The 13,458-nt window shown below is 49.8% G+C and overlaps 1 protein-coding gene across 9 annotated transcripts in view; it reads left to right on the forward strand.

Moving 5' to 3' along the window:
* The window catches only part of PTPRO (protein tyrosine phosphatase receptor type O), a 314,106-nt gene that overhangs the window by 86,042 nt on the left and 214,606 nt on the right, over nt 1-13,458 (forward strand). For all 9 annotated transcript variants that reach the window (XM_069963523.1, XM_069963520.1, XM_069963516.1 and 6 more), the window contains exon 5: nt 493-1,173. In XM_069963523.1, coding sequence (XP_069819624.1) covers nt 493-1,173 — 681 coding nt within the window. The remainder of the gene's footprint in view (nt 1-492; nt 1,174-13,458) is intronic.

Here is a 13,458-nt window from a genome sequence, read left to right on the forward strand (position 1 = left end):
GCCACAAGAGTGAGTGACAGGGAGTCGATGGCTCCCTCTCTGTCAGTGCTGCTCCTGCACGGTAACTATGAGCACTTGTTACGAGCGCTCATAGTTACTGTGCAGAGGGGAGCAGCGCAGGTCAGTATACAGGTATACTGAGCTGCAGCATAGGTCTGGACAGCTGGCCTCCGCAGACTGCAAGTTGAGGTCCCCTGCTATACTATATCACTGACTATGACATTATACACTACAATACCACCCTACCCTATACTATATCACTGACTATATGACATTATACGCTACAATACTACCCTATACTATATCGATGACTATATGACATTATACACTACTCTATGCTATACTATATCACTGACTATATGACACTATATATTATACACTACACTACATATAGAAGTATATCCCATTGTACACTATATGCACTATATGACACTATATATTATACACTTACACTATAGATAGTATCTGAAGCTATTGTTCTTTTATCTTTAGCTCCTTATCCACCAAGGAACATTTCCATCCTGATTGTGGTGGTGAAGCCGAGCCGGATGGAGATGCCGCCTGGTGGTGTCTCACCTTCAGGCATCGCTGAGGAGCCGCCTGGTGGTGTCTCACCTTCTGGCATCGCTGAGGACTCACCTGGTGGTGTCTCACCTTCTGGCATCGCTGAGAACTCGCCTGGTGGTGTCTCACCTTCTGGCATCGCTGAGGAGCCGCCTGGTGGTGTCTCACCTTCTGGCATCGCTGAGGAGCCGCCTGGTGGTCTCTCACCTTCTGGCATCGCTGAGGAGCCGCCTGGTGGTGTCTCACCTTTTGGCATCGCTGAGAACTCGCCTGGTGGTGTCTCACCTGGATCTGATCCCGTCTCAGAGGCAGTAGAAATGCTGGAGGATCAGTATGAGAGCTCTGCTGTCATTTCATCCTATAACTGGAGCGACTATAAAGCTTCCGACCATGTGACCCCATCCCAGCCTTACTGGTGGGTGAACGTGACCACAGATAGTGAGGGCTTTGTGAATGAGATCCCACCTGACTATGACAATCAGACCCTCCTGACCTCTGAATCTTTCCATGACCAACCAGTCAGCCCCACATTCAGGCTCCTGCTCAACTGGTTCCCACCAAAGCCCCCTACCGCTTATGATGGCTTCAACATCTACATTCAGAAGGATGGTACGTATACATTACGCCCTGTCCCATAGCCAAACATTGAAAAACCCAACGTATGGTAATGATGGTAAAACACGGCTATATTTCTTATATAACAGAATAGCAGCCGTCCATTTAATCTCATTCCCTTACGTCCTAAGGAGCAGCACATAATGGGGAGATTCTGTTTTCCTGCAATGATAGGACAGATGGTAACAAGCAATAAAGAGTTAATCCCCCGCCTATAAGGCCTATGCTGACCTCTAGCCTCCCCTGTGGTTTCTGTCTTTCTGTAGGACAGGTGGTTGGAGGAGAGCAGGCTCAGGCCTATGTGTGTCCTGTAGGACAGGTGGTAGGAGGAGAGCAGGCTCAGGCCTATGTGTGTCCTGTAGGACAGGTGGTAGGAGAAAAGCAGGCTCCGGCCTATGTGTGTCCTTCTGTAGGACAGGTGGTAGGAGAAAAGCAGGCTCCGGCCTATGTGTGTCCTTCTGTAGGACAGGTGGTAGGAGGAGAGCAGGCTCAGGCCTGTGTGTGTCCTGTAGGACAGGTGGTAGGAGGAGAGCAGGCTCAGGCCTATGTGTGTCCTTCTGTAGGACAGGTGGTAGGAGGAGAGCAGGCTCAGGCCTATGTGTGTCCTGTAGGACAGGTGGTAGGAGGAGGGCAGGCTCAGGCCTATGTGTGTCCTGTAGGACAGGTGGTAGGAGAAAAGCAGGCTCCGGCCTATGTGTGTCCTTCTGTAGGACAGGTGGTAGGAGAAAAGCAGGCTCCGGCCTATGTGTGTCCTTCTGTAGGACAGGTGGTAGGAGGAGAGCAGGCTCAGGCCTATGTGTGTCCTGTAGGACAGGTGGTAGGAGGAGGGCAGGCTCAGGCCTATGTGTGTCCTGTAGGACAGGTGGTAGGAGGAGAGCAGGCTCAGGCCTATGTGTGTCCTGTAGGACAGGTGGTAGGAGGAGAGCAGGCTCAGGCCTATGTGTGTCCTGTAGGAGAGGTGGTAGGAGGAGAGCAGGCTCAGGCCTATGTGTGTCCTGTAGGACAGGTGGTAGGATAGGAGCAGGCTCAGGCCTATGTGTGTCCTGTAGGACAGGTGGTAGGAGGAGAGCAGGCTCAGGCCTATGTGTGTCCTGTAGGACAGGTGGTAGGAGGAGAGCAGGCTCCGGCCTATGTGTGTCCTGTAGGACAGGTGGTAGGAGGAGAGCAGGCTCAGGCCTATGTGTGTCCTGTAGGACAGGTGGTAGGAGGAGAGCAGGCTCAGGCCTATGTGTGTCCTGTAGGACAGGTGGTAGGAGAAAAGCAGGCTCCGGCCTATGTGTGTCCTTCTGTAGGACAGGTGGTAGGAGGAGAGCAGGCTCAGGCCTATGTGTGTCCTGTAGGACAGGTGGTAGGAGGAGAGCAGGCTCAGGCCTATGTGTGTCCTGTAGGACAGGTGGTAGGATAGGAGCAGGCTCAGGCCTATGTGTGTCCTGTAGGACAGGTGGTAGGAGGAGAGCAGGCTCAGGCCTATGTGTGTCCTGTAGGACAGGTGGTAGGAGGAGAGCAGGCTCAGGCCTATGTGTGTCCTTCTGTAGGACAGGTGGTAGGAGGAGAGCAGGCTCAGGCCTATGTGTGTCCTGTAGGACAGGTGGTAGGAGGAGAGCAGGCTCAGGCCTATGTGTGTCCTGTAGGACAGGTGGTAGGATAGGAGCAGGCTCAGGCCTATGTGTGTCCTGTAGGACAGGTGGTAGGAGGAGAGCAGGCTCGGGCCTATGTGTGTCCTTCTGTGGGACAGGTGGTAGGAGGAGAGCAGGCTCAGGCCTATGTGTGTCCTGTAGGACAGGTGGTAGGAGGAGAGCAGGCTCAGGCCTATGTGTGTCCTGTAGGACAGGTGGTAGGAGGAGAGCAGGCTCGGGCCTATGTGTGTCCTGTAGGACAGGTGGTAGGAGGAGAGCAGGCTCAGGCCTATGTGTGTCCTGTAGGACAGGTGGTAGGAGGAGAGCAGGCTCAGGCCTATGTGTGTCCTTCTGTAGGACAGGTGGTAGGATAGGAGCAGGCTCAGGCCTATGTGTGTCCTTCTGTAGGACAGGTGGTAGGAGCAGAGCAGGCTCAGGCCTGTGTGTGTCCTGTAGGACAGGTGGTAGGAGGAGAGCAGGCTCCGGCCTATGTGTGTCCTGTAGGACAGGTGGTGGTAGGAGAGCAGGCTCAGGGCTATGTGTGTCCTGTAGGACAGGTGGTAGGAGGAGAGCAGGCTCAGGCCTATGTGTGTCCTGTAGGACAGGTGGTAGGAGGAGAGCAGGCTCCGGCCTATGTGTGTCCTGTAGGACAGGTGGTAGGAGGAGAGCAGGCTCCGGCCTATGTGTGTCCTGTAGGACAGGTGGTAGGAGGAGAGCAGGCTCAGGCCTATGTGTGTCCTGTAGGATAGGTGGTAGGAGGAGAGCAGGCTCAGGCCTATGTGTGTCCTGTAGGACAGGTGGTAGGAGGAGAGCAGGCTCAGGCCTATGTGTGTCCTGTAGGACAGGTGGTAGGAGGAGAGCAGGCTCAGGCCTATGTGTGTCCTGTAGGACAGGTGGTAGGAGGAGAGCAGGCTCAGGCCTATGTGTGTCCTGTAGGACAGGTGGTAGGAGGAGAGCAGGCTCGGGCCTATGTGTGTCCTGTAGGACAGGTGGTAGGAGGAGAGCAGGCTCAGGCCTATGTGTGTCCTGTAGGACAGGTGGTAGGAGGAGAGCAGGCTCAGGCCTATGTGTGTCCTGTAGGACAGGTGGTAGGAGGAGAGCAGGCTCAGGCCTATGTGTGTCCTGTAGGACAGGTGGTAGGAGGAGAGCAGGCTCAGGCCTATGTGTTTCCTGTAGGACAGGTGGTAGGATAGGAGCAGGCTCAGGCCTATGTGTGTCCTGTAGGACAGGTGGTAGGAGGAGAGCAGGCTCAGGCCTATGTGTGTCCTGTAGGACAGGTGGTAGGAGGAGAGCAGGCTCAGGCCTATGTGTGTCCTGTAGGACAGGTGGTAGGATAGGAGCAGGCTCAGGCCTATGTGTGTCCTGTAGGACAGGTGGTAGGAGGAGAGCAGGCTCAGGCCTATGTGTGTCCTTCTGTAGGACAGGTGGTAGGAGGAGAGCAGGCTCAGGCCTATGTGTGTCCTGTAGGACAGGTGGTAGGAGGAGAGCAGGCTCAGGCCTATGTGTGTCCTGTAGGACAGGTGGTAGGAGGAGAGCAGGCTCAGGCCTATGTGTGTCCTGTAGGACAGGTGGTAGGATAGGAGCAGGCTCGGGCCTATGTGTGTCCTGTGGGACCGGTGGTAGGAGGAGAGCAGGCTCGGGCCTATGTATGTCCTTCTGTAGGAAAGGTGGTAGGAGAGCAGGCTCAGGCCTATGTGTGTCCTGTAGGACAGGTGGTAGGAGGAGAGCAGGCTCAGGCCTATGTGTGTCCTTCTGTGGGACAGGTGGTAGGATAGGAGCAGGCTCAGGCCTATGTGTGTCCTTCTGTAGGACAGGTGGTAGGAGGAGAGCAGGCTCAGGCCTATGTGTGTCCTGTAGGACAGGTGGTAGGAGGAGAGCAGGCTCAGGCCTATGTGTGTCCTGTAGGACAGGTGGTAGGAGGAGAGCAGGCTCAGGCCTATGTGTGTCCTGTAGGACAGGTGGTAGGAGGAGAGCAGGCTCCGGCCTATGTGTGTCCTGTAGGACAGGTGGTAGGAGGAGAGCAGGCTCAGGCCTATGTGTGTCCTTCTGTAGGACAGGTGGTAGAGGAGAGCAGGCTCAGGCCTATGTGTGTCCTGTAGGACAGGTGGTAGGAGGAGAGCAGGCTCAGGCCTATGTGTGTCCTGTAGGACAGGTGGTAGGAGGAGAGCAGGCTCCGGCCTATGTGTGTCCTGTAGGACAGGTGGTAGGAGGAGAGCAGGCTCAGGCCTATGTGTGTCCTGTAGGACAGGTGGTGGTAGGAGAGCAGGCTCAGGCCTATGTGTGTCCTGTAGGACAGGTGGTATGAGGAGAGCAGGCTTAGGCCTATGTGTGTCCTGTAGGACAGGTGGTAGGAGGAGAGCAGGCTCCGGCCTATGTGTGTCCTGTAGGACAGGTGGTGGTAGGAGAGCAGGCTCAGGCCTATGTGTGTCCTGTAGGACAGGTGGTAGGAGGAGAGCAGGCTCAGGCCTATGTGTGTCCTGTAGGACAGGTGGTAGGAGGAGAGCAGGCTCAGGCCTATGTGTGTCCTGTAGGACAGGTGGTAGGAGGAGAGCAGGCTCAGGCCTATGTGTGTCCTGTAGGACAGGTGGTAGGATAGGAGCAGGCTCAGGCCTATGTGTGTCCTGTAGGACAGGTGGTAGGAGGAGAGCAGGCTCAGGCCTATGTGTGTCCTGTAGGACAGGTGGTAGGATAGGAGCAGGCTCAGGCCTATGTGTGTCCTTCAGTAGGACTGGTGGTAGGAGGAGAGCAGGCTCAGGCCTATGTGTCCTGTAGGACAGGTGGTAGGAGGAGAGCAGGCTCCGGCCTACGTGTGTCCTGTAGGACAGGTGGTAGGAGGAGAGCAGGCTCCGGCCTATGTGTGTCCTTCTGTAGGACAGGTGGTAGGAGGAGAGCAGGCTCAGGCCTATGTGTGTCCTTCTGTAGGACAGGTGGTAGGAGGAGAGCAGGCTCAGGCCTATGTGTGTCCTGTAGGACAGGTGGTAGGAGGAGAGCAGGCTCGGGCCTATGTGTGTCCTGTGGGACAGGTGGTAGGAGGAGAGCAGGCTCAGGCCTATGTGTGTCCTGTGGGACAGGTGGTAGGAGGAGAGCAGGCTCAGGCCTATGTGTGTTCTGTAGGACAGGTGGTAGGATAGGAGCAGGCTCAGGCCTATGTGTGTCCTTCTGTAGGACAGGTGGTAGGAGGAGAGCAGGCTCAGGCCTATGTGTGTCCTGTAGGACAGGTGGTAGGAGGAGAGCAGGCTCGGGCCTATGTGTGTCCTGTAGGACAGGTGGTAGGAGGAGAGCAGGCTCAGGCCTATGTGTGTCCTGTAGGACAGGTGGTAGGAGAGCAGGCTCAGGCCTATGTGTGTCCTGTAGGATAGGTGGTAGGAGGAGAGCAGGCTCCGGCCTATGTGTGTCCTGTAGGACAGGTGGTAGGAGAGCAGGCTCAGGCCTATGTGTGTCCTGTAGGACAGGTGGTAGGAGGAGAGCAGGCTCAGGCCTATGTGTGTCCTTCTGTAGGACAGGTGGTAGGAGGAGAGCAGGCTCAGGCCTATGTGTGTCCTGTGGGACAGGTGGTAGGAGGAGAGCAGGCTCAGGCCTATGTGTGTCCTGTAGGACAGGTGGTAGGAGGAGAGCAGGCTCAGGCCTATGTGTGTCCTGTAGGACAGGTGGTAGGAGGAGAGCAGGCTCAGGCCTATGTGTGTCCTTCTGTAGGACAGGTGGTAGGAGGAGAGCAGGCTCAGGCCTATGTGTGTCCTGTAGGACAGGTGGTAGGGGGAGAGCAGGCTCCGGCCTATGTGTGTTTCTCTGCTCTCTTTCCAATAATTCTTCTTGTTTGCATGGTTGTATGGAGAGGGAGAGGTTTTATATATTTTTTTTGTTTTCTATACTGCTCTGTTTACAGAGCGGAGATTGTAGGTTACATGTGAAGCTGTCATCTCAGCGATCACTCAGCTTCTATCTCTTTGCCAGTAAGTGTTATAGCTTAGAATACTAGTTGTGTATTTAGTGCACCTGGTCTTTTTCTTACACTAGCACTGCAATTAATTGTTGCATTTAATATATTAAACTGCACTGTGTGAACACAATCCTAGAGTTGACAGATGTACAGCCAAAAGTATTGGCTCCCCTGCAATTCTGTCAAATAATACGGAATTTCTTCCAGAAAATGATTGTAATCACAGATGCTTTGGTAATAATATCTTCATTTATTTTGCTTGCAATGAAAAAACACAAAAGAGAATGAAAAAAAGTCAAGTCATTGATCATTTTACACAAAACTCCAAAAAATGGTCCGGACAAAAGTATTGGCCCCCTCAGCCTAATACTTGGTAGCACAACCTTTAGAGAAAATAACTTGGAACACTGGCTTCCGGTAACCATTTAATGGGTTTCTTACAATGCTCTGCTAGAATTTTAGACCATTCTTCCTTGGCAAATTGCTTGCGGTCCCTGAGATTTGAAGGGCGCCTTCTCCAAACAGCCATTTTGAGATCTCTCGACAGGTGTCTATGGGATTCAGGGCTGGACTCATTGCTGCCACTTTAGAAGTCTCCAGTGCTTTCTCTCATCACCATTTTCTAGTGCTTTTTAAAGCGTGTTTTGGGTCATTGTCCTGCTGGAAGACCCCTGACCTCTGAGGGAGACCCCTGACCTCTGAGGGAGACCCAGCTTTCTCACACTGGGCCCTACATTATGCTGCAAAATTTGTTGGTAGTCTTAAGACTTCATAATGCAATGCACACGGTCATCAGTCCAGTGCCAGAGGCAGCAAAGCAACCCCAAACCATCTGGGAACCTCTGCCATGCCAGTAGGGACCGTGTTCTTTAAAGGCCTTTTTTTTTCCCCTGTAAACTCTGTGTGATGTTGATGCCTTTTCACAAAAAGCTCTACTTTTGTTTCATTTTACCAGAGAATATTCTTCCAAAAAGTTTTTGGCTTTCTCAGGTAAGTTTTGGCAAACTCCAGTCTGGCTTTTTTTATGTCTCTGGGTCAGAAGTGGGGTCTTTCTGGGTATCCTACCATAGAGTCCCTTTTCATTCAGACGCCGACAGATAGTACGGGGAAAGTGTTGCACCCTCGGACTGCAGGGCAGCTAGAACTTGTTTGGATGTCAGTCGAGGTTCTTTAGCCACCATCCGCACAATCTTATGTTGAAATCTCTCATCAATTTTTCTTTTCCATCCACATCTAGGGATGTTAGCCACAGTGCCCACATCTCGGGAGGTTAGCCGCAGTGCCATGGGCTTTACACTTCTTGATGACACTGTACACGGTAAACACAGGAAAAGAGATGAGCGAACCAGGTTCAGGTTCGAGTCCATCCAAACCCGAACGATCGGCATTTGATTAGCGGTGGCTGCTGAACTTGGATAAAGCTCTAAGGTTGTCTGGAAAACATGGATACAGCCAATGACTATATCTATGTTTTCCACATAGCCTTAGGGCTTTATCCAAGTTCAGCAGCCACCGCTAATCAAATAGCCTTGAGATTGCTCATGCTTCTTTACAATTTGGCTTCTCAAGTTCTCAGACAGTTCTTTGGTCTTCTTTCTTTTCTCCATGCTCAATGTGGTCACACAAGGACACAGGACAGAGGTTGAGTCAACTTGAATCCGTTTCAAATGGCTGCAAGTGGGATTTAATTATTGCCACCACATGTTATGTGCCACAGGTAAGTAACAGCTGCTGGTAATTACACAAATTAGAGAAGCATTACATGATTTTTCTAAGGGTGCCAATACTTTTGTCCACCCCCTTTTTTAGGTTTGGTTTGGAATTATATCCAACAATTCTTTTTGTGGTTTTCCATTGAAGAGAAAATAAATGAAGATATTATTACCAAAGCAGGTTGTGATTGCAATCATTTTCTGGAAGAAATTGAGTATTATCTGACAGAATTGCAGGGGTGCCAATACTTTTGGCCAGCACTGTATATTGATTAATAGAGATGACCGAGTAGTGATATATTCTAAAGCTCGAAATTCAGTTTGAACGGACCGTGATATTCGAGTTTTCGATCGAATATAGAACCCCATTAAAGTCTATGTTAGAAAAATGCTTGTTTCTTGGAAACCTAAATTCGACCACTTGGGGCTCACCAAGTCCTCAATGACACCTCATAAAGGGGTGTGTGTCTCATGGAAACCATGTAAAAATTGTAATTGAGACCCTTGAGGGAGGTGAGCCCTTCAAAAATCCTGGGAGTTACAGAACTGCCAACAATACAGTCTTCCTAAGAGATCCTGGATTGTGAATGTTCACACTTAGATACTCTTTAAAGGATTTCAAGAGATGGCAAGTGCGGTAGCCCTGGCAAACCAGGATACGTTGTTGTGTGTTTTTTTTTGTTTTTTTTTAAGCGCTTTTTAACTCCTTAACCCTTTGAGGACCAGGCCCAAAATGACCCAGTGGACCGCGCAAATTTTGATCTTAGTGTTTCCGTTTTTCCCTCCTCCCCTTCTAAGAGCTCTAGCACTCTCCGTTTTCTATCTACAGGCCATGTGAGGGCTTATTTGTTACAGGAATAGTTGTACTGTGTAATGGCGTCCTTCATTTTACCATAACATGTATGATGGAATTCCAAATATATTATTTATGAAGATATAAATAGGTGAAATCGCAAAAAAGAATGCAATATGGTAACGTTTGCGGGGTTCCTGTGTCTACGTAATACACTATATGGTAAAAGCGACATGACACTATTACTCTATAGGTCAGTACGAACACAACCATATGCAGGTTTACGCAGATTCTCTAATGTTATATATTTTTTTTAAATGAAATCCTTTTTTTTGGCAATTAATTATAAATAAAATGGGACTATTGTGACGCTTATAACGGTTTTATTTTTTCACCTACGGGGCTGTATGGGGCGTCATTTTTTCCGCCATGATCTCTAGTTTTTATTAATACCATATTTGTGAAGATCGGACGTTTTGATCACTTTTTATTAATTTTTTTATATATATAATGTAACATAAAATCGGTAATCCGCGCACTTTTATCCCTCTTTTCGTGTACGCCGTTTACCGTTCGCAATGACGCTTGTTATATTTTAATAGATCGGACAATTACGCACGCTACGGTATATTATATGTTTATCTATTTATTTATTTTTATATGTTTTATTTATATAATGGGAAAGGGGGGTGATTTCAACTTTTATTGGGGGAGGGGTTTTGGTGTAGTGTATTGGTGTTTTTAACTTTTTTTTTTTTACACATTTGAAGTCCCTTTGGGGGACTTTTACATTCACTACTTGGATTTTTACACTGATGAATGCTATGCCATAGGCCTAGCATTGATCAGTGTTATCGGCGCTCTGCCTGTGCAGGCTCAGTGACCAGAGCGCCGATCGGACCGCACGGAGGCAGGTGAGAGAGCTCCGGCGGCCCGTTTTACCGATCGGGACCCCCGCAGTCACACTGCGGGGGTCCCGATCGGTAAGTGACAGGGGACTCCCCCTGTCACTTACACTTAAAGGCCGCGGTCGCGCCGCGATCGCGGCGTTTAAGGAGTTAATGACACGCGGCAGCGCGATCGCTGCAGCGTGTCATTACCGGTGAGGTCCCGGCTGCTGATTGCAGCCGGCCCCCACCTGCTATGAAGCGCTCTCCGCTCCGGAGCACGCTTCATAGCGTGAGAAACACCCAGGGCGTACAGTTACGCCCTAGGTCGTCTGGGGACAGACTTCCATGGCGTAACTATACGCCCTGGGTCGTCTAAGGGTTAAGGACAGAGCCAATTTTGTTTTTTTGCGTTTTTGTTTTTTCCTCCTTGTGCTTAAAAGGCCATATCGCTTGCATTTTTCCACCTAGAGACCCACATGAGCCCTTATTTTTGTACTAATTGTACTTTGCAATGACAGGCTGAATTTTTTCATAAAGTACACAGGAAAACCATAAAAAAAATAAATGTGTGGTGAAATTGAAAAAAAAAAGCATTTTGTTTAATTAGGGGGGTATTTGGGGTTGGGGGGTATTCCCCCCTGGGGTTAGGGTTATTCCCCCTGGGGGACTTCTAGTATATACACTTTGATCTCTCATTGAGATCTTTGCTGTATAGTTATACAGCAAAGATCAATGAGATCGGCACTCGTTTGCTTTCGGCTGCTGCAGCCGAAAACGAACGAGTGCCGAGTCGGGGTCAGCGCCATCTTGGTGGAGACCCCGGCAGGTAATAGACACGGAGATCGCTCCTCTGGGACAATGTCCCGGGGGAACGATTTCCGCCACTAGACACCACGGAAGTGCTGCATCCGGGCTACACACGCACCAAAAATGGTTTGCGCACCAAAAATGGAGTTTAAGGCCTTTCAGTTGAGCCCTCCAAAAGTGATTAAGTTAGAATTGAGACCTTCCAAAAATTGATTCTGATGCCGTTAAGGTGAGACTTTAAGATGCCCTTGAGGTCAGCCCAACAAACATAAATTTTTAGGCCCTTGAGCTGAGCCTAACAAACACGAAAGGACAATTCCGGCCAAAAGTATTTTTTTAATATGTTATTACTTATGGAAAGTTAGACAAATTCCTAATGTACATTAATTATGGGAAATGCACATATACTGCTATTTCCCTTAATTTAGTAGATCATGGAGACTTTAAATTCTCTGAAATACTGTTACGTCACGAATCAGGTGTAATTCCAATGGAGTATCCAGCAGGGGGCGCACTATATATAGAATTCAATGACTACCATTGACTTCTGAATATAGTGCGCCCAGTGGCGTAGCGACCGCGGTCGCAGGGGTCGCCGCCGCGACCGGGCCGCTACCAAGGGGGGGCCCGCAAGGCCCCCCCTTACCACTGCACTGCCTGCCTCCCACTCCCTCTTGTGACCGCAAGCAATGTTTTGCTTGCGATCACAAGAGGCAGGGGCCCCCGGCTGTCTTGCGGCCCCCAGGGAGCTCTGTGTGCAGCGGGGGGGGGGGAAGTACTTCCAGCGCAGGGAGCATCGCATTAAGAAAAAAACAGGTCCAGCGAAGCTCCGCCCCCTCCGCGCTAAGCCCCGCCTCCCGTCGGGAGAAGCCCGCCAGCGTGTGTGACCTGGGGGCTACAGAAATCATGCAGGTGAGTATAGATTTTTTTGTTTTTAAGGGGATGATGGGGGTGTAGTGGTATGATGATGGAACAAGAGGATGATGAGGATGTAGTGGTATGATGATGATGGAACAAGAGGATGATGGGGGTGTAGTGGTATGATGATGATGAAGGAACAAGAGGATGATGGGGTGTAGTGGTATGATGATGATGATGGAACAAGAGGAAGATGAGTGGTGTAGTGGTATGATGATGATGATGATGATGAAGGAACAAGAGGATGATGGGGTGTAGTGGTATGATGATGATGATGGAACAAGATGATGATGAGGGGTGTAGTGGTATGATGATGATGGAACAAGAGGATGATGGGAATGTAGTGGTATGATGATGATGGAACAAGAGGAGGATGAGGGGTGTAGTGGTATGATGATGGAACAAGAGGATGATGAGGGGTGTAGTGGTATGATGATGATGATGGAACAAGAGGATGATGGGGGTGTAGTGGTATGATGATGATGATGGAACAAGAGGATGATGAGGGGTGTAGTGGTATGATGATGATGATGGAACAAGAGGATGATGGGAATGTAGTGGTATGATAATGATGGAACAAGAGGAGGATGAGGGGTGTAGTGGTATGATGATGGAACAAGAGGATGATGGGGGTGTAGTGGTATGATCATGATGGAACAAGAGGATGATGAGGGGTGTAGTGGTATGATGATGGAACAAGAAGATGATGAGGATGTAGTGGTATGATGATGATGGAACAAGAGGATGATGAGGGGTGTAGTGGTATGATGATGGAACAAGAGGATGATGAGGGGTGTAGTGGTATGATGAAGGAACAAGAGGATGATGAGGATGTAGTGGTATGATGATGATGGAACAAGAGGATGATGGGGGGTGTAGTGGTATGATGATGAAGGAACAAGAGGATTATGAAGGAACAAGAGGATGATGAGGGGTGTAGTGGTATGATGATGATGGAACAAGAGGATGATGGGAATGTAGTGGTATGATGATGATGGAACAAGAGGAGGATGAGGGGTGTAGTGGTATGATGATGATGATGGAACAAGAGGATGATGGGGGTGTAGTGGTATGATGATGATGGAACAAGAGGATGATGAGGGGTGTAGTGGTATGATGATGATGATGGAACAAGAGGATGATGGGAATGTAGTGGTATGATGATGATGGAACAAGAGGAGGATGAGGGGTGTAGTGGTATGATCATGATGGAACAAGAGGATGATGAGGGGTGTAGTGGTATGATGATGAAGGAACAAGAGGATTATGAAGGAACAAGAGGATGATGAGGGGTGTAGTGGTATGATGATGATGGAACAAGAGGATGATGGGAATGTAGTGGTATGATGATGATGGAACAAGAGGAGGATGAGGGGTGTAGTGGTATGATGATGATGATGGAACAAGAGGATGATGGGGGTGTAGTGGTATGATGATGATGGAACAAGAGGATGATGAGGGGTGTAGTGGTATGATGATGATGATGGAACAAGAGGATGATGGGAATGTAGTGGTATGATGATGATGGAACAAGAGGATGATGGGGGTGTAGTGGTATGATCATGATGGAACAAGAGGATGATGAGGGGTGTAGTGGTATGATGGA

Source organism: Dendropsophus ebraccatus, chromosome 1 (genome assembly GCF_027789765.1).
Source record: "Dendropsophus ebraccatus isolate aDenEbr1 chromosome 1, aDenEbr1.pat, whole genome shotgun sequence".
NCBI lineage: Eukaryota > Metazoa > Chordata > Amphibia > Anura > Hylidae > Dendropsophus > Dendropsophus ebraccatus.